The following is a 25,044-nucleotide window of genomic DNA, read 5'->3' as shown; positions in this document are numbered from 1 at the left end:
AGACTTAGCAAAGTATTGGAAACAAAAGAAGGCCTGCCAACTGAAGGCAAATACTGGCAGAGAGACACTATTATTAAAAGAGTAATACCAAGCGCTTTGTACAAAAAAAAAAGATAACGACAGTATGTTATATGGTCAGACAATGTCAAAGAAACCTACCCCCATACCTACAAAAATACACCTACAAAAAGATAGATTATGAAATCATTACTCACTTGAGTAGTATGACAAACTGCTTACCAAGTCTTCAGAATCTGGTATATAATGTGGATGATCATTTGTGTTATGTGGTACAAGTCATGGATTTCAGGATTGTTCCTGCCCCAAATTTCAAATATATACTAGGAAAACCAGAGAAAGGATCTGGATCTACTGATCTACAGCTCTTAGAGATTCTCTTCCTCAGATATCATGGTGATAGAATTTATGAGAATCTGAGTTCCTAAAGCAATGTTGATAATGTATTCAAAAAGTAAATAGTTTTCTCTGAACTAAAATACACAGGGCTGTGCTACCAAGTTTTAAAGAGATTAACTTTACAGCCTGCCCTGGGCAATGAGCTGTGCCTAGCTCTGGGACCCCATGCATGGGATGGGTCCCCGAGCCCAGACTCCAGCCCGAGCCCAAATATCTACATCGCAACTAAACAGACCCATAGCCTGAGCCCCATGAACCTGAGTTAGCTGACAAGGGCCAGCCATGGGTGTTTAATTGCAGTGTGGACTTAACCTAAATGGCCTCCTCAGTGTGGGAGCAAAACAACACAAGTCAACTGAGTTCAACTGGAAACCAAAAATTTTTCACGCCAGGCCCAAGAAGGCCCTTCCCTTTTCAGTGATTGGACTCATCCCAGGTAGCCTTAATGGGTTTACTATGTGTGAAGAGCTACACAAAGGAAGCCATTTGCAGCGCACAACAGCAAGGAGTTCTATTGGGCCTACAAAACCCAGGAACTATGCTATATATTCTTCAATATCACCTACTGGCACATTATCAACGGGGAAATGACCATCTGGTCACACAGAAAAAGAGACTGAAATTTCCAGAGACAGCAGGCCATAGGGCCTGCACCATTTAGGGGAAAGCTGCAGCCTATTGAGAAGGGGGGACTGAGTGGTTGCTGGAAGGGAAAGGCTCCATGATACATTAGGGGATGGGAGCTACTGGGAAATTGGAGATAGAGTGTTTGAACTGCAGGAGGAGAGAGGAAAGTACGGGTAATTCAGATAAATATCCACAAGTTTGGATGACTATGTGAACAGAACCTATGTTTAGTTCCTTGTCTGTTTGCCCATCACTAGCTAGAACAAGCTTCATTCACCAGGAGATATTCTCCTTCGCTCCTGGGTGAATGAAGAAGTAGAGGGCCTACTTACCAGCTCTCCAGAGGCTGCAGGAAGGGCTTCCCTCAGAGGCACTGGAGCTGGGATGTGGGGGAGAATAATGTGTAGAACACCCACAAAAGGTTATGTTAAAGGAGAAGGTCTCAGGGACTGTTTGTGGGAGAGAGAGTAAAACTCACATAAAATGAACTCACCAAAAAGTTTGTGAACCTGGGCAAATTTCATGAATCTGGACCTCAATCTGCCTGGTGTCAAGTATCATTATGCTGGTAGTTTTGTCCAACCCTGGTGCTTGGCTTTAGCAACTCAAGATTAATTTCATTTTGACTCTCTGCAGAAGAATATGCAGAAATGGTTAAATTTCATTTCCATTAGTTGGGTGAATTTCTGCTGAAACTATCCAAAAATCAGGGCTCCATTTTGTGTGTGTGTGTGATGTTTTCCTTTCGTTTTACACGGAAGAGTCACCTAAGATTCCATTTTAATAAAGACCACAACTACAGCTTCTTTACAAAAGCTTTTGGATCTTGAACTAAACAAGGTCTATAAACACTGTTCTGCATTTACATAATACTCTGCACTGACCTTTCAGTTACCATAAAAGGTGAAGCTTAGCACAAGACCCCTTCATCTATCTATTCAGTTTAGGCAACCTGCTTTTATAATCTATCTTCTTCTTACTGAAAGAACTCCATGCAACATTTGATGACTAGTTAATCTACTAAACTAAACTCTGCCCCCAGTGACACTTGTGTAAACCCAGAATAACCCTGTCACCATTAGCAGAACAACCCTAAACTGTAAATGGCATATGTTAATGCAGAATTTGGCCCAGAATGGTCTATTAAACTGTAGCTGACCCTGTTGAACTGAAGGTTTAATACTAGCCTGACATTTATATACTAGATCTAAATTTCCTCTCTAGTTTTCATTTACGCAACTGTATTTTTTGTTTTTGTAGAACAGAGTATTTCAGGACATTTACATATAATACCAGTTAGTACCAATGTGATCCATTCACTGAATATAACTCTAATAAATCAGAGTGAGTGATTACACAAAGGGTTACTATCAAGTATAAAAGTTGGCATCGGCAATTTTTTCTTGCTTTTTTTTTTAACAATCTTTTTTACATGAAAGTCTCATAAGATTAAATTAATCACTGGTCAAACCTAGGTGCAATTCTCACTGAAGAAATTAGAAATGGAAGGACTGGGCCTCAGGAAACCTGGGTTCAACTCCTGGCACTGCAAGAAATTTACTGTGTGACGTTGGATAAGCACCACAGTTCACTGTCTATAAAATGGGGACAGTAACCTCTCCCTGAATTTTTTCCTACCTTGCCTATTTATAAATGTATTTATAAATTCAGGACAGGGAACTATCTGTTGCTATGTATATGTACAGCACCTAGCACAGTGGACTTTGATCTCTATTGGAAGTGCTAGATGCTATTGTTACTGTAATACAATAAAAATAAGTTGTAGTTTGCTTATGCAGGACTGCATTTGGCCCATGAACTCCAGTTTCTTCTTCATACGTTGACCACTCTTTAGCTGCATATGGCTATCATTTCTGTAACTCTCAAGGTATGTGCGGCGTGCTTGGGATTGTATTTAGTGGGTAGCTCTCCTCTTAGACTTCTCCCTCCCACAGAGAACCTGTCTTGATGATGGTTGGTATTCTTTTATTTGCATTACTGCAGCACTTAGGAGCATAGTCATGGACCAGAACCCCATTGTACTAGGTGCTATAAAAACACAGAACAAAAAAGACTATGACACAAAATAACTCATTAGACTGTATCCATTTTTCCTTTTGTCTTTTCCTTTCTGTCATTGTCTTTACTTATTAAATACCTCAGGATACAATCCACTGACACGTTGCTTATCTCAGACTAAATTCCTACCAACTCACCTATATAAAATGTTGGGACATTTATTTTTAGGGGAAAAAAATCAAATTTGGATGACCAAAGCTAGATGCCTAACTTCAGTCATCTGTGACATAAAGGCCCTGGATTAGGACTCAGGAGACCAGAGTTTAATTTGTGACTCTGCTGCAAACTCTGTGTGATCTTGGTCAACTGCTTAATCTCGCTTTGCCTCAGTTCTCAGTTTTCTACTTGTAAGTTGTATCCTTTCCTCTCATCTCTTTTTCTGTCTTATCAGTTGAAACTGTAAGCTCTTCAGGGCAAGGGCCGTCTCTTACTTAGGGTGACCAGACAGCAAATGTGCAAAATTGGAAAAGAGGGTGGGGGGTAATAGGAGCCTATGTAAGAAAAAGACCCAAAAATCGGGACTGTCCCTATAAAATCAGGACATCTGGTCACCCTACTCTTACTGCATAATTGCCTAGCACAATAGGGACCTGATACTGGTTGGAGCTTCAATGCCTATCATAATAATTGTAAGAGGGGAAGAAAGGATAAAGAGAGCAATTAAATTGGATCACTGGAGTTCAGTCCCAGGTTTCCTGAGACTCTCCCATTTTGACCCACCAAAGCCCCTGTCCTTGTTGATGTGGCTGTTCAGTTTTGGCCCAGCACCACTGACAGGGGGAGGAGGGCATAACTGAGCTAAAAATGAGTGACTGGCATGCACCAGGTTGTCATAAATATAAAGGGAAGGGTAAACCCCTTTAAAATCCCTCCTGGCCAGAGGAAAACTCCTTCACCTGTAAAGGGTTAAGAAGCTAAAGGTAACCTCACTGGCACCTGACCAAAATGACCAATGAGGAGACAAGATACTTTCAAAAGCTGGGAGGAGGGAGAGAAACAAAGGGTCTCTGTCTGTCTATATGCTGCTTTTGTCGGGGATAGAACAGGAATGGAGTCTTAGAACTTTTAGTAAGTAATCTAGCTAGGTATGCATTAGATTATGATTTCTTTAAATGGCTGAGAAAAGAATTGTGCTGAATAGAATAACTATTTCTGTCTGTGTCTCTTTTTTGTAACTTAAGGTTTTGCATAGAGGGATTCTCTATGTTTTGAATCTAATTACCCTGTAAGGTATCTACCATCTTGATTTTACAAAGGGAATTTCTTTACTTCTATTTACTCCTATTTCTATTAAAAGTCTTCTTGTAAGAAAACTGAATGCTTTTTCATTGTTCTCAGATCCAAGGGTTTGGGTCTGTGGTCACCTACGCAAATTGGTGAGGCTTTTTACCAAACCTTGTCCAGGAAGTGGGGTGCAAGGTTTTGGGAAGTATTTGGGGGGAAAGACGTTTCCAAACAGCTCTTCCCCAGTAACCAGTATTTGTTTGGTGGTGGTAGCGGCCAATCCAAGGACAAAGGGTGGAATATTTTGTACCTTGGGGAAGTTTTGACCTAAGCTGGTAAAGATAAGCTTAGGAGGTTTTCATGCAGGTCCCTACATCTGTACCCTAGCGTTCAGAGTGGGGGAGGAACCTTGACACAGGTCACAACGCCACTCACTCAAATTTGGTCTGCTCCTGTCAAGGGGCCCCGACCAAACCTGAGCAGCTATGTGACCCCATGCGCCAGGTTGCAAAACCCAGAGTGTGGAACTGAGCCCAGCCAGTCCCACAGAGCAGAAGACACTGCTGCAGGGTGCGTACAGGTTGGGTTTGCTTTGCAACTCTTTTTCCTTCTCATCAAGAAGAACAATTTTTCTCCCTCTTCCTTGTAACAACCTTTTATGTACTTGAAAACTGTTCTCATGTCCCCTCTGAGTCTTCTCTTTTCCATACTAAACAAACACAATCTTTTCAATCTTCCTTTATAGGTCATGTTTTCTAGACCTTTAATCATTTTTGTTGCTCTTCTCTGGACTTTCTCCAATTTGTCCACATCTTTCCTGAAATGTGGCGCCCAGAACTGGACACAATACTCCAGTTGAGGCCTAATCAGCGCAGAGTAGAGTGGAAGAATTACTTCCCATGTCAAGTTTACAACACTCCTGCTAATACATCCCAGAATGATGTTCGCTTTTTTTTTGCAATAGTGTTACACTGTTGACTCATATTCAGCTTGTGCTCCACTATGACCCCCAGATCCCTTCTGCAGTACTCCTTCCTAGGCAGTCATTTCCCATTTTATATGCGTGCAAATAATTGTTCCTTCCAAAGTGGAGTACTTTGCATTTGTCCTTATTGAATTTCATACTATTTACTTCAGACCATTTCTCCAGTTTGTCCAGATCATTTTGAATTTTAATCCTATCCTCCAAAGCACTTGCAAACCCTCCCAGGTTGGTATCGTCCACAAACTTTATAAGTGTACTCTGTGTGCCATTATCTAAATAATCGATGAAGATATTGAACAGAACCAGACCCAGAACTGATCCCTGCAGGACCCCACTCATTATGCTCTTCCAGCATGACTGTGAACTACTAATAACTACTCTCTGGGAACAGTTTTCCAACCAGTTTTGCACCCACCTTATAGTAGCTCCATCTAGATTGTATTTCCCTAGTTTTTTTATGAGACGGTCAAGTGAGACAGTATCAAAAGCTTTACTAAAGTCAAGATATACCACATCTATCACTCCCCCCCCATCCACAAGGCTTGTTACCCTGTCACAGAAAGCTATCAGGTTGGTTTGACACTATTTGTTCTTGACAAATCCATGCTGACTGTTATATCCTTGTTTGCTGGCTTGTTTCTGTAGCCTTTCGCTCCCTTCCTCACTGGAGCTGCAGGTTATATACTTTCTGCTGGGAAACTGGCAGGTTAAAAAGGGCCACTGCCCAAGAATACTTAACTGCTTAGCCCCTGCTGCTCCTAGATGCTTCACTGCAGTGCTGAGTTTTCTCTCCCAGGATTGGCTTGGGAGTGTTGTCTCAACCTGGAGGACCAGTTCACTCCATTACAACTTCCCTTCCCTCACTCCTCTTATTCTCACTGTCCTACAGCCTGCATTCACAACTATTCATTAGATCTGTCATATATAATGTGATTGTTTGTTTTTAGCTCCATTTAAAAAAAAAAAACTTTATTGGTGGAGATGGGGAGGATGTTTAGTTGAAATTTGAGTTGGGTAAACACAGAAAAACAGTATTCTTGAAAATAAATATTCTGGCAATTAAAATAAATATTCTGGCCAATAACACCCATCAACTTACTTTGCTGGTATTTGCAACCTCTTTTATTTGTAAATATTCAGGAAGAGGATTTGTTTCCCACAAGAATGTTTATGGAAAGCGAAAACCTGGTAAACACTAGTGTGAATAAATATTCACACTAAAGTAGTCACAGCTGACGAGCTCTCTCCCATTTCCCATTTTGACCATTTCAAAAAGCTCTTTTTATCATGCAATAGTTTCATCCACTGTTATGAATGTTCATGGATAATAGGAAAAGAGCTCATCCTGCTTATAAAGTTTGGTCATCCAATCAGGGAGTAGAAACAATACCATGTGACTTACAGTGACTTACTCATAATGAGCATTTTACAAACTATCAGTTGGCTGAAATTTGGTACTCAAACTATTCACTGGATAACTGGAAATAACAGGTGTGACAACAGAAAAAAGAGTAAAATTAACTGAATAATTAGTTTGCTGTCAATAGTTTGCCTATCTCTTGTTGAGATATGCAATCTCTGAATTTACCTATGACAATACACTTATCTGAGCTCTTTATGCGTGGCAAGAGTTTAAAATATTCAGCAAAGATTTATGAAATGCTAAATGAAAACCAACAAAAGTGAAGCTACTTTAAATGCCTCTGGATGAAAGGGTGAAAAATATCAAAGCATTTGAGAAATGCCAGCACACAGTTCACCAAGCAAACATCAAAAGTGTTGCATAACTCTCTGTACTGTCCTTGATTTGGAGGTCACTGATGGTTTCATGTCTATTTAAATGCATCACACTTCAAGCACGATTCTTTAGGAGTTTGTGAGTGATGCTCATATTTATAGTCTGCATGGCATAGTTTTATTTCACATAAATATATAACACGGTAGTGAAGTTATTTTATTTTTTAAGAAAATACTAATGCTCCTGTCTACAGCTCTTGAATAGCTAGAGAATCACTGTTAATTAAAAAAAGGATTAAAATTCCTTAGCTGAAACATCACAGCAATATTCTCAGAACACTGGATCCAAATGATGAAAATGTTCCAGATCAGCTTGCCAGAATGCTCATTTCATTAGTACGGCAGAGTAGCGGTAGCCAGTGTGAGTAGTCAGAGCCTTGCAACTTTCTGATATTTAGCTGTCTGGATCCATTCTTTGATTTACCAGGAGATCCATCTGAACCTTTTAAAATAAAATAGGCATATGTTTTGTAAAACACATTCCATTCATAATGACACATCTCTTGTATTTCACTTTTCACCTATAGACCTCAAAGTACTTTGCCACGGAAAATGCAGAATCTTAGATTTAGAGAGGTGAAGCAACTTTCCCAAGGTCAGACGTCAGACCTGAAATAGAAACCAAGACTCCTGATTTCCAGTCTAAGGCCCTAACCATGGGCCCACGTGGCCTCATAGGAAATAATAATATTTTGCGCTTCTATAGCATCTTTTCTTCAGCTATCCTCCATGGAACTGCATTATACCATGGACAAAACATTAACAACATTTTCTGGAAATGGCATTCCCAGCAAGACAAGCTGTCATGTACCTTCTTTTGGTAAACATCTCTTAGAGACCCCTTTAATGTCATGTGAAGCTTATCTCTACATGACATAACTTTGTTTACTGTACTAGTAAAAGGAATCAAGCTGAAATCCAGGAGATTTGCTAATAACAGAAAAGTGTGCAGTTTGTTTTCTTTTCTAAATTTAGAAACTATTGGAGTTTTATTAACTACTCCATATGATAAAGCAGCCTTTTAGAAAAAATCACATGCATAGTGTTACCTTCATCTTCCTCACCAGCGTGGTTTGAATTTCAAGCTGTTTTACGGTATAATTTGATACAAACATGGAATACTGAACTTATTGCAGGTATTGTCCTCTTACAGATATAATGCTCCATATCATGCTAGCATGCACATCATAAACGTTAATAGACTGAAGGGCTGTTAAAAACACAGTGAATGTACTAGTAATCCCTAAATTCAATTCTGCACTCCGTACTCAGAGAAAACTGTTATTCAGTTCAATAAGAGTTTTCCCAATACCAGGCCAAAAAAAAAAAAAAATTAGTGACGCTCAAGTTAAGATTGAAAATACATATTTAAAAGTAAAATATTCTTACCTACTTTTTGATAACTACAAAGTTCTTGTATCTCAAATCCAAGAAATTCAAAGTTAAAGTTAAACTTACAAGAACCTCAAACATATAAAAGTATGAAAGATAACACTAGCCACCTTACCTCAGTCTCTGAGAATTATGATGTCAGTAAATCCAATGTATGTAGCCCGTGTAAGCGGGAGGACCCTCAGGCCCATATCAGCATTTTTCTCTTCCCCTCCATACTCTCCCCCCCAACCTCTCTTAATTTGGTTTTCACTCTGCTCCATTTGCCCCTGCCCCTATTTCCCCCTCTCCAGAAGTCCCTTTTCTCAGTCTCTAAATGGAATATGAACCCAATAATGTTCAACTTTGAATTGAAATTTCAGACCCTGTTGTCAGATGATGTTACATAGTATTGTGATGACCATGGCATAAATATATAGGGGGGTAAAGTATAAAATTAGTCAAGAGGGTCAAAGACATCCACATTTCCTTAGACTGTAATCTCTTTGGGGACAAGGGCCATCTTTTCTGCATTTGTTCTGTACAGCAACTAGCACAATGGGGCCCTGGTCCATGACTGAGGCTCCTGTGTGCTACCACCAGACAAATAATAAATGATAGTGATGAATTTGTTTACCTGGAACCCGTAGAAATATAAAATAATGAGGAAAAATTGTTGGCCATCATCATATACAAACAAATCACATGACAGCAAATATTTACAAGGCAGCACACTTAGGCCTGGATGACACATCAATAAGTATAACAAAAACAGTGATGTAAGCATTAACTACTGTATCCATGTTGTTGTTTAAAGAAAAGCAAATGCAAAAACACCTCAAAACAACTGCTGTGCCAAACTGATGTGTTTAATTCTAAACAAAACTCCTGGTACTTCTGTGAGTTCAACTAACTGTGCTGAGTACCTGTGGAATTCACACATCTTGTGCATTAAACAATTATGCAATTTATTTGCATTCCCGTTTTAATTTGCTACCAGAAAATAGCAATGTAGAACTGACAGTATCATGAGAATTAGATTTCACTAGCTTTCAGGTTATCACTAATGGAGCAACAGGTTGGCCTGACACGTATTAGAACCCTATGCAAAGGGCTATTTGAAGGACACCATTGATGAAAATTATAGAGGGAATATTTCTCTTAAATCTCACATTTTCTTAAGGCAATCCATTTTGATATGCAAGTCCTCAGTCCTGTATTGTTACTCACACATGGCGTCGCTACAATGACTTCAATGGATCAGGGCCTAAATGATCAAAAATGAGCAGGAAAAATCCTCAATGTCTTCCTCTGTGACCCAAGATTGGATCTGAAATCTTGTACAGAACTAGAGAAATATCAAAGGAAAGAGGACTGTTGTTTTTCTCATTTACAGATCTACCTGAAAATATCCTAAAGACAATGTCAACAAACCCTCTCTTTTACTCCTAGTTTTCAGTTCCTTACTAGATGCAATAGTATACAAATTTAGAATCAAAGCCCAAATTCTCCTTTCAATTACAGGCAACCACACTGTCTCCAAATTATGTTGTAAATTAAATTTGTGTAATATCATTAGCCTTCAGTAGTATTGCACATGTATAATTTAGCATATAATCTGGTTAGACAAGTGCCAATCAGAACATAATTTAGCTTGCAGGATCTCCAGTACTGATGATGGTGCATAAGAAAGAAAGAACCCACTTTGACTCTCAGACCCTAGAATAAGATTGCAGAACTGGCTGTTACATAAACATATTTGTATTCACAATGTGGGCAAATTTAATCTGGAGTTATTGAAGGACAATAATCAGGAAACCTCGCAATGTCATTTTTACCACGTTGCTTTCCAGAGCAGAATTACACTTCACTCTTTAATGATGTTCCCATATGTCTTACATTGAGGACACATATGTTTGAATACCTAGGAGTTATAGCATCAGATAAATACTAATCCTGGCATAGTTCTTAGAAACTTGGTCAAATCCTGCAGAGTGCTGAATGTTTCTTCTGAAGATTCTCAGTGCCCTCAAATTCTGTGAAATCAATGGAAAATGAGCCTACCCAAAACTTCAAAAGAGGCCATAGTCCACTGAAAGATGGGCCCAAAATGAAAGGAAGTAAAAATTACCCAGGGATTTTTTTAGCTATTTTTTTTTTCTTTTTCATCTCATCCTGCCAATTTCAGTGGAGCTAACTTCAGGAGGAAGAAATGTGATAGTCAGTATTCAATGGCAAAACTCAGTGCAGGGTTCATATGTGCTGAATTATCCACAGCTGCATAATGTTTAATAGCCAAACTCGAGGCACTGGCAAACAGGAGGACCAAAGGGGCTGAGTCCATTATCTTTGTACAAAATACCCAACTTCAAAACTTATATAGGTCACTTAAACAATAGTTATACTCCCCTTAGTAGTGCTGTGTTTCAGAAAGAATTTATATTACTTCAGATAAGCACACTTTTTTATAATCATGAGTATTTTTTATAAGAAGAGAACAGGCACATCTCAAACAACAGCAGTCACACTGAGGAAAGACAACTGTTTCTGTACCTTGCTCATTATGCAGCCACTGGGAATGCTCTAGCGAAAAGCATGATTACCTAAATATTCCATCCTCTATCCCCAATTCTCCATCCTAATTATAGCGATGTGAGTTATCTGAAAACTTTGATTCATTTTTTCCAATATATATCATATGTCTCCAGTAACACATTTAGAAACTGCTAACCTTGTAGCTGTTCAATGAGACATTTCTATCTTTTAATTTTAATGGGCATTGTGAATTTTTTCTGATTTCTGATTGTATTAGTAATTTTTATGTAGTAATGTTTTTGGACAATTTTTCTTATGTATCCATTACTTTTTAACTCTATTTGACAAAGCATGCGTATATGCAGATACAAATTACATTAAAAACCCTACATTAAAATAACTCTAAGGTTGCAAAATCAAGCACTCAAAAGATAGAAAATGTTATGCAACTTTAATTTTGGCCCCTTGTGCATATGCCTGATGATACTAGTTTTTAACTTAAATGATATGCTATGTTTTTAGGCAAGTTCCCTGCTTCATTCAGTACATGGATTGCTTTTTCCTAGCTTTAGCTTCAGGTTAAGTTTAGGGAGGGAGGGGCTTTTTTGCCTGGGAATAACCACTACATTCATTTTAATAGTACTTTCTTTTCTTGTATTGCTCCACATGATTCTACTGAATTAATTAGAAAAATATGGAAGCCCTTCAGTGACCAAAATAATCCTGTAAACTCCCATGCATGATCACTAAAGATAGAGTAGCCTAGTGGATAAAATAGCTGCATCATGTTTCACACTTAATGAGTTCAGTCTTGACAATAATGTTGCACCTCCCACATGTGTAATGGAGAGATGCTGCACTTGGCTTTTGAAGGATTTTCTTTATACAAACTGACACCACTTCTTAGTTTTTGTTATGATTTTTCAGGGAAGAATGGAGTTCATAAACCATCTGCCAAATTAGGCTATTTATGCCTTTGTTTATTAGCAACATCTCACGTACAAACTAATGAATAGAAAGGTTATCTTGATACATACTAAGGTCTCGATCGTTCAAAGACTTACACATGTGCTTAATTTTATGCACATGAGAGGTCCCAGTGACTTCAGAAGGATTATCTGTGTACATAAAGCTAAGCACGTGTCTTTGCAAAATCAGGACTAAGGGGTCATATTCAGCGTTCTCTACTCAAGCAAAACTCCCATTGAAGTCAATGGGAGTTATGTATGCTCAGCAAACTCTGAGGTGCCTCAGATTGGGAACTCAAAAATTAAGGTGTTCAAAATTAGTGGAAACTCTTTAAAATGTTAGTCTTCACCTCTCCATGCCGCAGTTTACCCACCTGTAAAATAAGAGCAATGTTTTTTTCCCTGTCTCCTGGGTGTTGTGATATTCAATTACAGTTAAGATCAAATGTTTGCAAATTCTGCAGCATTTATATGTTGAACCACAATTCTCTATTGTCTTCAGATTTTTCTGAACCTGGAGGTTTTCCAGGTACGACAGAAATCAATAGAATTGAGGAATAAAATGTTTCTTTTTTATTTACTTATTTGGAAAAATATTTCTATCACAAAATGAATCATTTCCATATTGACCTAGGGGAAGGTCTCCAAATTAGTCATTGGGTACAGGTATAAACAAAGTGACCTGCAGTACCACTTTATGCTGGGTTCCCATCTGCTCTCATAAACTAAATAGCATCAGGCCAGCTCTGTGCTAAGGATGAGAGATGAACAAGGAACACCCAGATATTGCAGAAAGTGATTTAGTGAGTAGCACTTCTCCCTCTGATTCAGCAAGGACTCAATACCTCAGCGTGGTCTATGTTACAGAGAGTGGTGACTTTTTAAATAAGGTGAATAAACAAGATCCTAAACCACCAGTAGTTATTAAAAAGTCTAAGGCATGTTCCCAATGTAGGGTATTAAACTCTCTGTGCTGGCAAAATTCCATCTTGGGTAAATTACTTTCTGCTTATCTGAGTTCACCTTGCATTTTCAAATGGATATGGCATGTTTCTCCTCCTGCCTTTTAAACTATTGTTTAGTGTTGCTATTCATTGTTAAAAAGGTGCCACCTCTCACTTCAGAAGTGGCTCCATTATAGTGATGAAGTGATTGCCTTATATAACTTCTATAACACCTTGTAAAGTGTTTTGTGATCCTTTGAGTTATATAGGTGCTATATAAATATAAAATCATTATCAATTAAGTCTGCTTAGTGGGGGCTGCTGTCACAGCCTTACTCAGCTATTTGTGGGTGAAGCAAGTCAATTAGGTCTACTGCAAATGACAAAAGGAGTGGCCTGAAACTGTATGATCCTCAGCCTACAAATCTCTCCAAGAACAGTGGGTTAATCCATCAAGGTGTTCTGAGATTGTGAGCATGTAGTCAGAGAGGAGTTTGACCAAGTCCGAGGCTCCAACAGCTGGAACCATAAAAAAAGAGGGCGGTAGTAATTTTAAAGTGTCTCTGATGGAGTAGCAGAAGAGGCACTTCAACAGAACAGGGCACTGAAGCAGAGTCACCAAACTGGGAAAAGGGAGGAGATAATATAAATAAAAGCACCCCAATATCCTGAGAGCACCCAGCCTCCTGTAAAGAACTGGTACGAGTTATTTGGGTTGGGGCATTAATCAGGCCTCAGGTCTAGTTCTTTCTTAAAGCCCCTTGAATATGACCTGGACCTAGCACTCAGCGACCTCCACAATTTATATTTATTACTAGCAGCCTAGTCATATATGATGATTCTGTGCCGGGTCCCATAACTGTGGCAATCAAAACAACCAGTCCCATCTAGCTAGTTACCCTGGAGTTCTAGCTCTTTGGACTGGTTATTCAAGTGACAAGTGATCAGGGGAGAGACTGCCCATCCCATTGGTTTATTCTGAGGGGCAGAAGGGAAGATACATAAAGGTCTAAAAGTTGCACATTAAGTTAAATAGCATACTATGATGTAATTTGCAAATAAAAAATGAAAATATAAGATCATTTATAATAATAGGGAAAATAATGTCCCAGCCAGAGGACTCAGTGAACATTTGGAGCCAGGGATCAAAGAGCTTGGAAGGGAAAGCTCCCCTTACAAACAAATCATTGACCTATGTAGAGGTCCTTCCCCCTCCCCCGTGCCCCCCCCCCCCCACACACTTTAAGGCTGTGTACTATATGCTGTGAGATATGGAATCAGTCTGCCTTATAGGAAACATTCCTTAAATAAAATTACGAACTTTACTATAGACATGAACAGGCAGGCTTCTGCACAGCTTCAATGCCAGCTTTGTCTCTCTTTTTTTTATCATGGACCACCCCTGCCTGGAACTCTATACAATTCATACAGACATCTACTAGCCATCTTCCTGAAAACACCATCTTCCTGAAAACACCATCCTGGCCACTATGGATGTAGAAGCCCTCTACACCAACATTCCACACAAAGATGGACTACAAGACGTCAGGAACAGTATCCCCGATAATGTCACGGCTAACCTGGTGGCTGAAATTTGTGACTTTGTCCTCACCCATAACTATTTCACGTTTGGGGACAATGTATACCTTCAAATCAGCAGCACTGCTATGGGTACCCGCATGGCCCCACAGTATGCCAACATTTTTATGGCTGACTTAGAACAATGCTTCCTCAGCTGTCGTTCCCTAATGCCCCTACTCTACTTGCGCTCTATTACTTGCGCTCTATTGATGACATCTTCATCATCTGGACCCATGGAAAAGAAGCCCTTGAGGAATTCCACCATGATTTCAACAATTTCCATCCCACCATTAACCTCAGCCTGGACCAGTCCACACAAGAGATCCACTTCCTGGACACTACGGTGCTAATAAGCGATGGTCACATAAACACCACCCTATACCAGAAACCTACTGACCGCTATTCCTACCTACATGCCTCCAGCTTTCATCCAGAACACACCACACGATCCATTGTCTACAGCCAAGCTCTACAATACAACCGCATTTGCTCCAACCCCTCAGACAGAGACAAACACCTACAAGATCTCTATCAAGCATTCTTACACCACACAACAGAACCACTAACCCAGGAACCTATCCTTGCAACAAAGCCAATTGCCAACTGTGTCCACATATCTATTCAGGGGACACCATCATAGGGCCTAATCACATCAGCCACACCATCAGAGGCTCATTCACCTGCACATCTACCAATGTGATATATGCCATCATGTGCCAGCAATGCCCCTCTGCCATGTACATTGGTCAAACTGGACAGTCTCTACGTAAAAGAATAAATGGACACAAATCAGACGTCAAGAATTATAACATTCAAAAACCAGTTGGAGAATACTTCAATCTCTTTGGTCACTCGATTACAGACCTAAAAGTGGAAATACTTCAACAAAAAAACTTCAAAAACAGACTCCAACGAGAGACTGCTGAATTGGAATTAATTTGCAAACTGGATACAATTAATTTAGGCTTGAATAGAGACTGGGAATGGATGGGTCATTACACAAAGTAAAACTATTTCCCCATGTTTATCCCCCCCGCCCCCCACCGGCACTGTTCCTCAGACGTTCTTGTCAACTGCTGGAAATGGCCCACCTTGATTATCACTACAAAAGTCCCCCCACCGCCCCCCCGCTCTCCTGCTGGTAATAGCTCACCTTAAGTGATCACTCCTGTTACAGTGTGTATGGTAACACCCATTGTTTCATGTTCTCTATGTATATAAATCTCCCCATTGTATTTTCCACTGAATGCATCGGATGAAGTGAGCTGTAGCTCATGAAAGCTTATGCTCAAATAAATTTGTTAGTCTCTAAGGTGCCACAAGTACCCCTTTTCTTTTTGCAAATACAGACTAACATGGCTGCTACTCTGAAACCTGGCCAAATAATGTACTGCAAGTAAGTATATCACATTGTGGCAAAGAGTCCTATGGCACCTTATAGACTAACAGACATATTGGAGCATAAGCTTTCGTGGGTGAATACCCACTTCGTCAGATGCATCCAACAAAGTGGGTATTCACCCACAAAAGCTTATGCTCCAATACGTCTGTTAGTCTATAATGTGCCATAGGACTCTTTGCCGCCTTTACAGATCCAGACTAACACGGCTACCCCTCTGATACTTATCACATTGTGGAAACTCTGCAATGTATGTCTTGCAAAAGATTAAAGGAAACAGACCTCTCCCTGTACCAAACTATGAGGGTACCACTTGCAGCAGTGAAACATCTGTTAGTCTTCAAATGGTAATCCTTTCTGCAAGGTGCAGCCTGATTTATGATTCCCTCAGTCTCCAGAGGCCTTTTTGATCAATTTAAATGGTTTCACTGGGTCTGTTTGGACTTTTTAATCTGGGTTCTCTTTAATATTGTCCTAAAATTACAGTTTTTCATTGAACCAAGGTCTGTTTGCTGCTGGTAAGGGTGGTATCAGATTCGCAAGTGGCCCATGAGATCACCCTATACTAAGGGTCTCTGTTCATGATATGTAGGGCCCTACCAAATTCACTGTCCATTTTGATCAATTTCACAGCCAGAGGGTTTAAAAATTTCTCAGTTTCACGTTTTCAGTTGTTTACAGCTGAAATTTCATGATGTTGTAAACATGGGCTCCCAAGCCCAAAGGTACCCAGAGGTGCGTCCTATCCTTCCCCAGCCCAACAGGGACTAGCAGCTAGGAGCCCCCTGGCTGGGGTGCTCCTGGCAGCAGAGGAGATCGGACCCACCTTCACAAGCCTCCTCCAGCTGAAGGAACTTCCAGGGCTACTGCCCAGCTGGAGCTTCCTCCAGCAGGGGGAGGCACTCCGAGGTGGCTCTGATCTCCCTCCCCCTCCCCCACTCCCACCTCGGACTCCCGGACAGTGGCCGTGCAGGGGATGGACAAGCCTGTCCCTCCCACGGCCAGCTGGGACTTGCAGAGAGGAGCCCCCCAGCTGGGGCACTCCCAGCAGCAAGGAAGAGATCAGATTTCATGGGGAAGGGCTTATTTTACAGTCTGTGACACATTTTTCATGGCCATGAAATTGGTAGGGCCCTAACAATATGAAAACGTGCATATAGCTCAGGGACTCCAAATTAAGCCTTGTTTTTTTCCCTCGGTGGTTATGGCTTCTGTCACTTTAAAAATATATTTGAGTATTTTAAGTATTTTTATGAGCTGGGTTAAACCTTGTTATGGGTTGAGTTAAAACCATATTGAACCTGGTGTTTGAACATGCCCTTTGCTTAAAATAGCTGGCAGAGACAGTTAAGGGGCCACATCTAAAACAAGGCCTAATAGTCTGCTCGGAAACTAGGTGGAGATTTCCTCAGGGTATTATTCTGACCAAGTGGACGTGTGTGAAAAAGACATGCTGGGTTGCAGGCAAGAAACAGGGAGAGACTGAGACCAGAATAAGGCCAGATCTACATAAAAAGTTAAATTGACACAGCTATGTCACTTAGGGGTGTGAAAAATCCACATCCCTGAGAAATTTAAGCCATGTCTACACTCAAGCCCTGCACCATCAGAAATCTTTTCCCCATCTAGGGTCTTAGACAGTGATCAAGTCACCATGTAATCTTCTCTTTGATAAGCTAAATAGGTTGAGCTGCTTCAGTCTCCCACTTGAATCATTCTTGTAGCTATTTTCTGAACCCTTTCTTCTTTTTCAACCTCTTTTGTGGATACCAGCACTGGATACAGTATTTCACTAATGGTTTTGAGCCAGCAGGGGGTCATGTTTTCCAGCTCCCCTCCACCACCACCAGCCAGACTCAGTGACATCCTCTTTAAGCATAAGCGGAGAGTCTCAGGACTCCAGGAGCTGGGGCTTTAAGGAAACACCAAATAGCGAGACCCTGTCGCGTTTTCCTCCCTCTCTGCATTAATTTTCATCCCTTTCCCCTTCCTGACAGCTGCACAGGCCCCCTGCTGCTGCACCACTCCCCCCACCCCAGCCCCACTGCGGCTCCTCTACCCTTCCTTCTCCAGTCCTCGCCCCGCTCTGCTTAGGGAGCCGATTCGGCAGGCAGGTGAGGGCGGCGGCTTCAGGGTTGTCACTGCGCTTGCTCGGCCTCCTCTCTCGGGCATGCGCCTGAGTGAGGGAGCGTGGTTCGAGCCGGGCTGTGTGCGCCGGCGCGTGCCCGCGGCGGCTCCCGGCGCTCGCTCCCGGCGCTCGCTGTTAGACGTGGCAGTTCACTGGGCGGCCGCGAGCGGAGAGGAGCCGGGAGCCCCGCGCCGGAGACAGCTGCTGTGTGACCGGCCCCGAGCGCGCGAGCCACAGAGGCACGGGGGAGGGGGGCTGCACACAGTGCACAGGTAATGGAAACCTGGGGCAGTGGTGGGGAGCAGGCTGCGTTATGTGCGCACAGCAAGGGGGTGCATCCGATATATACTACCTGTTAAAGTGCTGTAGGGGCTGCGACCTATATACACGGCACTGGCGGGGGCAGCAGGGTGGTGCACATCCTATGTGTACAGCTTGGGGGGTGCGGCATGAGGGTGCACCCTGAATACACACCAATTGGGACTTGGTGGTGCAGCCTATATACACATAATTGGAGTACAATTTGGGATGCGTCTTATATGAGCAGCACTGGAAACTTGGGGAAGGAGTGGATACTGTCTATGTACACAGCATTGGGAGGACATGGGGAGGGGGGTGCATAAGGTATACACAGAACTGGAGACCTGGGGGAAGAGTGCATCCTATATATGCAGCGTTGGAGTATGTTCTCAACACGGAGTTGGAGTATTGTGAGGGACTTGTATCCTGTATGCACGGTATTGGGGAGCAGCAGACTGGAGTGCATCTTATACACACATCCCAGGGTGAGGGACATGCATCCAGCACATGAGAGCAGTGGGAAGGGGTGTACCCCATATACTAGGTAACAGTGAGATCAGGGGAGCATGCACCCTACATGCACGGAACTAGGGGGGAGCCCAGGTGAAAATGTATTTCCTGCATGAGTAACCCAGGTTGGGGAGCAGTGGAGGAATGTCTCTCATACACAGTATTATTAAGGGGAAGATGCATTCTATACACAGTACAGTAATGGGATGAAGAAGGAGAGGGCATTGCTGTTGCGTTACACTGTGTTGTAATTGTGCCTATTATATTGAAGTAAACAATAACTGCAGTCTTAATAATAAATTGTGGGGGGAATTAAATTTACTCTTCCACAACTCCTTGCAAGATGAATTAACTCCAATTAAATATACTTTTATATAAAATATACACACAGTCTTCACTGCTTTCAGCTTGGACTGTTGTCTGGCTTTCTAGTATATAATATGCCAAAATTGTACTAATTATCTAAGTGTAAGGTGCTAGGGGCAGGGACCCTGTCTCCTTCTATGTATTGTACAACACCAAAAACACAGTAGCACTTAAATCATAAAAATAACAACCAACTCCCTTCCATTGGGGTGAGAGTGTTTTTATATTATAGTTAAAGTCCCTGATCTTATAGTGGCATCTGTGTGGATGGGCCTATGTGATTTTCGAGAGCCGCATTGATTTCAGTGGAACTTTGCATGGGCACTGCAATTATCCTGAATAGACACAGCTGAAGGATTACAACCTAGCTGACTTCTGATATCATTTGAGTTAGTGAAGTGTCAGGGAGGGCTTTGTTGTTTGGGGTTGGGAAAGACATAATAGTAAGAGAAGGGAGAAAATAAAACTTTTTTCTATTTATATTTATATGTAGGTATATCAATAGAGAAACTTGTGAAAAGGACAGCACATACAATAGAAGACCCCTGGTTTAAGAGGCGATCTTAAAATTTCCTGTGTAGTTTCCTATACAGTTCTGTACATCTCTAATTAAAGTCCACCATTGACTAGTGGATCATTTTATGCTGGTCTCTTGGGTAGTATTTTGGAGCAGGTTTCACTGTGTGTTCTGTATATATGTATATCTGTGTATGAGGAGGGTTATTTATGATAGATATGAAATACAGTATGAGATGAGTCAGAACAGTAAGTTGGCATTATGTTTGTGTTTGAGAGTCCCTCTCCTTCTTACACATTATCTCTTTGGTTTTTTTTAATGTGTGGGAAGTTTGACGTGGCAAGTTTTTTTTGGGTTTTGGTTTTTTTTTTTTGGGTGACTGAGTAGTGGAGGAAGTCATTTCCCTTGGATACTGTCAGGGCTAAGAAAGGTGTTGGCTGCTGAAACCTTCTTAGAGTGAGTATTTCTCTCTTCCTACATACTGTGCGTTAGAGCTGACTGTTAGGTAAATCTGTTCTAGAGTGACCAAAGCTCATGTTGCCACGTCTCGCTCTGCTGGGGGAAAAAAAAAGTACTACTGGCAACAAAGCACCCTCTGGGCTTTCTCTCTTTTTCAAGCTTTGCCTTAGTAGCTAAGGAACAAATGACAGCTCTGTCATCTTAGCTGTTTGGAACTGCTGAACATTCAACAAAAATTTCTTAAACAATTGGGGAATCTTGTGTATAGGAGAATTGTGAGCTATCACCACGGGACTGGGTGTAAGGAGATCTGGGACTTGTTCCCGGCTTAGCCGCTAATTTCCTGTCTGACCTGGGAAGGACGCTTAGGCAGCATTTTCCAGGAATGCCCATTAATTTGGGATGTCTCATTTATTGTGTGTTTATGTGTGTGTGCGCGCAACTTAAGGCCCCTTGGGTGCTGAGTACTCACAGCTCTCCTTGACTTCATTTGTGGTTTTGGATGCTCTGTATCTCTGAACAATCAGTCTCACGTTGGTTACCAAAAATCAGTTGATTTTATTTTTTCAAGTTTTGAACTTAACCTCTCTGGTTACATAAGAATGGCCATACTGGGTCAGACCAAAGGTCCATCCAACCCGGTATCCTGTCTACCAACAGGGGCCAATGCCAGGTGCAACAGAGGGAGTGAACCTAACAGGTAATGATCAAGTGATTTCTCTCCTGCCATCCATCTCCACCATCTGACAAACAGAGGCTAGGGACACCATTCCTTGCCCATCTTGGCTAATAGCCATTAATGGACTTAACCTCCATGAATGTATCCAGTTCTCTTTTAAACCCTGTTATAGTCCTAGCCTTCACAACCTCCTCAGGCAAGGAGTTCCACAGGTTGACTGTGCACTTAGTGAAGAAGAACGTCCTTTTATTTGTTTTAAACCTGTTACCCATTAATTTCATTTGGTGGCCCCTGGTTCTTATATTATGGGAACAAGTAAATAACTTTTCCTTATTCACTTTCTCCACACCACTCATGATTTTATATACCTCTATCATATCCCCCCTTAGTCTCCTCTTTTCCAAGCTGAAAAGTCCTAGCCTCTTTAATCTCTCCTTATAGAGAGTTTGGTTTGGTTTGGTTTCTTCACTATGTAAAAAGGGGGTAATGATAATTACCTAACAGGGCTGGGTAAGTAAATAACTTTAATATCAGTAAAACATTTTCACATCCACTGATGAAAGGTGCTATGTAAATGCAAAGTAGTGTTATGAAATGTGTTAGTCTAGCTCAGGCATAGGCAACCTACGGCACGCGTGCCAAAGGCGGCATGCGAGCTGATTTTCAGTGACACTCACACTGCCCGGGTCCTGGCCACCGCTCGGGGGCGCTCTGCATTTTAATTTAATTTTAAATGAAGCTTCTTAAACATTTAAAAAACCTTATTTACTTACATACAATAATAGTTTAGTTATATATTATAGACTTATAGAAAGAGACCTTCGAAAAGCATTAAAATGTATTAGTGGCACGTGAAACCTTAAATTAGAGTGACTAAATGAAGACTTGCCACAACACTTCTGAAAGGCTGCTGACCCCTGGTCTAGCTCAACACTGCACTATACTTCAGAGTTTATAATATTCATCTTAATTTTTAGCCCCACTCAGGGAAAAGCACTGGTAAGTATGCTTGTAAACAAGACCTTCCTGTAACAAGCAGATGCCCAAAGTGTTATTACAGGTGAGATCCAGCTTTCAAACTCAATGAAACGAAATTCCTGGCGTCAGAAGGTCTAAAGTCACATGTGGGAGTTGTTTTTGTTTCACTTTAAATCAAATGCTAATAAAACAGTGGGGGCAGAAGAAGGGGGAGAGTGGTGGCTGAAGTTGTCCTGTGGCTAGGTGTTGGCAGCACCCTGGGAATGGGGTGGCAACTTATGCATTTGCTAGAAGGATCCATGTTCTGGTGACATTGAGCAGGTTTGTCTGGGCGATCAATGGAAAACAAGATTGGATCTGTCAGAGTATAAAGCAGAAAGATAAAGGAAAGCAGGGGTTAGGTAGCTAGCTGGTTGGTTGGCTGGGGTCTGAAAGGCTAACTGGAGGGAGCCTGTCCAGCCAGCCATCAGCTGTGAATATGAACCCGGGCTTGGTTAGGAAGCAGGTCTCCTGTACCCTGTGTTGTGATTACTGAGCCTCCCATGCTCCATTGTCCAGCCTGCTTCCCTGTGACCAGAGGTTGGCTGGGGAGGTCTGTAAGGAGCACAGCTGGGTAGCAGGGAGTCAGGCTGAGCAATAGGGTTAGGGAGGCACTGTCAGATAACTGAAGTAGCTGATGTTTGACATATGTGCCGGCTTCTCTTGGAGTAATAAAAATGGCTATGACAAAGCGAATAACTTTTTGTTGTGTTTAAATCTGAAGGGGGGCCAAGGCCTGAGGTGTGGTGCTAATGCAGATGGGTGAGATATTCTGGATTTGCAGTTATAGAGATGAATTCATCCGTGCACTGTAGGCCCTTTGCTCCAGCTAAACCAGCATGAAAGGACCTTGAATCCTCCCTCACTACTGGAAATTATGTCTGGTTCAGGAGGCTCACTGCACAGCTTGCTTCTGCAAGACAGCCTGGTGCAAGGGGGAGTATTGGGGTAGGACTGTGTTTGCTGGAGTGGTCCTGCCCCACCCTCATTCTGCTTTTTTTGCACTTCCTCTGTATCCTGTGGGATCTGTGGTGTTTGGGAAGCGGACCCACATTCTGTTCTTTGGGGGCAAATGCAGCCCATTCTCACCCCTCCTAATAGAACAGTTCAAAGAGTTTTCTTCCACAAAGAGCACCAGCCCCCCCAAAGAAACCAAACCCCCTACTCTGTAGTCTTTTCCCCTGGGATAGAATGACTATGTCCAGATAAATTAAGTGATTTGTTCAAGTTCACACAGTAAGGCTGGGGAAGAGATGGGAACAAAAAATTGTTCTATTCTTGACTCTGTTTGTGTTGCTTTAAGGTTTTCATTGTATCCCTTTTAGTAACAAAAATGTGAGTCTCGTAGGATGCTATGGAGTAAGAGTTGATAGAAATCTTTCCTTTACAGACTCGTAAGGAAGACTCCCATTTGGAATGAGAATAGTATCGGAATGAGCCAACAAGGTTATGTTGCAACACCTCCATATTCCCAATCCCAACCGGGTATTGGAGGTTTTTCTACAGGCTTTGGACCACCTACTTCTTCACCTCTTTATGGGCATTATGGCGACCCAAACCCATCGTACTCTGCATCTCAGTCAGGTAAGGCAGTACTAGTGTACTATATACTCGGGGCCTGATTCTTAATTGTCTTGCATCTCATGTAATCATTTACACCAGTGAAAAATTCTCTGTTCTGATTTAGTGGTGTCTTATACCAACTTTGCAAATGATAAGACAATATGCAGAGCAAGAAAGAATCAGGCCTTTCATGTATACTTACACTGCATGTGAATTTTGCTTTGCAGGGAACAGTAAGTAGTATTTGTGTTTGGATACCACAGTGATAAGAAATGCCTAATATATGCAGAGAGAAGGAAAGAGTTAAAAATCTTTTCTGAAAACAAAGAGAGGTGTTTTCTAAGCTAACCTCTTTGATGGGAGGTGTCCACTTCAGAAATGAGCTGCTTTCTGCTGTAGGACCAATAATTGATTTAAAAGATTAATGAGATCCTAACCGGGATCTAGACTGTGAACATCCAGTTGGTACTGTACTCAGTATTGTACTCATTGAGATTGTTTTTTCAGTGGTGGGGTCGGTTAAAAAGAGGAAAACATAGGCCAGCTATCTGATCATATAGGAACCAATTGGCTTCTAATAGGGAAAATAACCTGGCTAATTTTTATAGGCTGGGTGGAAAGTTGTTCATTATATCTCAGTATGATGTGTCTACTGATTAATACATTGTAATTGACAGACATCAGATAAAGCAAAGTAGGACAAACACGTAGCTGCAGTGAATATTTGTACTTACACCTACGTCAGGATACAAAACTCAAAAAAAGATTGCCAAACTGGGGCTCCAGATTTTTTTAAAAAGTAGAGAATGTGATTGAACTTATATAGGATTGATGCAAGAAAATGACCAAAGATTTATACTGGCAACCTATATAAGACCAGATTCTCTACTCGCTGACCTGTGTAAATCAGGTGTCATTTCAATGAAGTTAAAGGAGTATATACTGGAGAGAAAAATCAGGGCAGTAGCCTTTAATCAAAGAGTAAGCTTAAAAAGGGGGGGAGGAAAACTTAACAACATTGGTGGGCAGGATACTGAGTCTGCAAAGGGAAATGACATACAAGTTTTGGCCAACATCAGAGAGGCAGGTAGAGCACATATTAAAATAGTTAAGGTGTTTGAGCTGTCCTTCAAGGCTTTTATAGAAGGTAGATAAAAGAGGACTATAAGAAGATGAAAACTTAGATTAGGATTTACATTTTTCAGATATTAAGCAGGATCAACAGCTAATTAGAAGGCTGATTTCTTCATAATGCACAAGATTGTGTATGTAGTTTGTTGAATAGCCTGTCTACTTTTCTTGTTCTCATGAAATGAGTGACAGGAACAAATTCAGCCTAGAGTGAGGAGCCAGGACTCTTTATCAAATGCAGTGCAACCTTCATACCAAGACTGAGTTTGGACAAATGAAATCGAAGAACCTCTAGAAATTAGAAGTTTTTTTTATATGGAATATTCAGAAAGGAGAGTACCAAAGTTGGTAGCCATCCAAACTTTAACTTTAAGGAAAGTTAACCTAAAAGAAAAATAATCCAAGAAACACTGATTGGAACATTAATTGCGTTACATTATTCTTTAT

The 25,044-nt window shown here is 41.2% G+C and overlaps 1 protein-coding gene across 2 annotated transcripts in view; it reads left to right on the top strand.

Moving 5' to 3' along the window:
- Positions 1–18,179: 18,179 nt before the first annotated feature.
- SEC24D (SEC24 homolog D, COPII coat complex component) overlaps positions 18,180–25,044 on the top strand; it is a 93,842-nt gene continuing 86,977 nt past the window's right edge. Inside the window, exons 1-2 of one of the 2 annotated variants that reach the window (XM_074950797.1) lie at positions 18,180–18,327; positions 23,294–23,487. In XM_074950797.1, coding sequence (XP_074806898.1) covers positions 23,337–23,487 — 151 coding nt within the window. In that variant the 5' untranslated portion in view covers positions 18,180–18,327; positions 23,294–23,336. Of the gene's footprint in view, positions 18,328–23,293; positions 23,488–25,044 lie in introns of those variants that run through there. The other variant, XM_074950798.1, reaches the window with a different exon arrangement.

Source organism: Natator depressus, chromosome 4 (assembly GCF_965152275.1).
Source record: "Natator depressus isolate rNatDep1 chromosome 4, rNatDep2.hap1, whole genome shotgun sequence".
NCBI classification, from domain to species: Eukaryota; Metazoa; Chordata; order Testudines; family Cheloniidae; genus Natator; species Natator depressus.
Note: the sequence above shows the minus strand (reverse complement) of the source record. Positions and strands in the feature narration are given on the sequence as shown.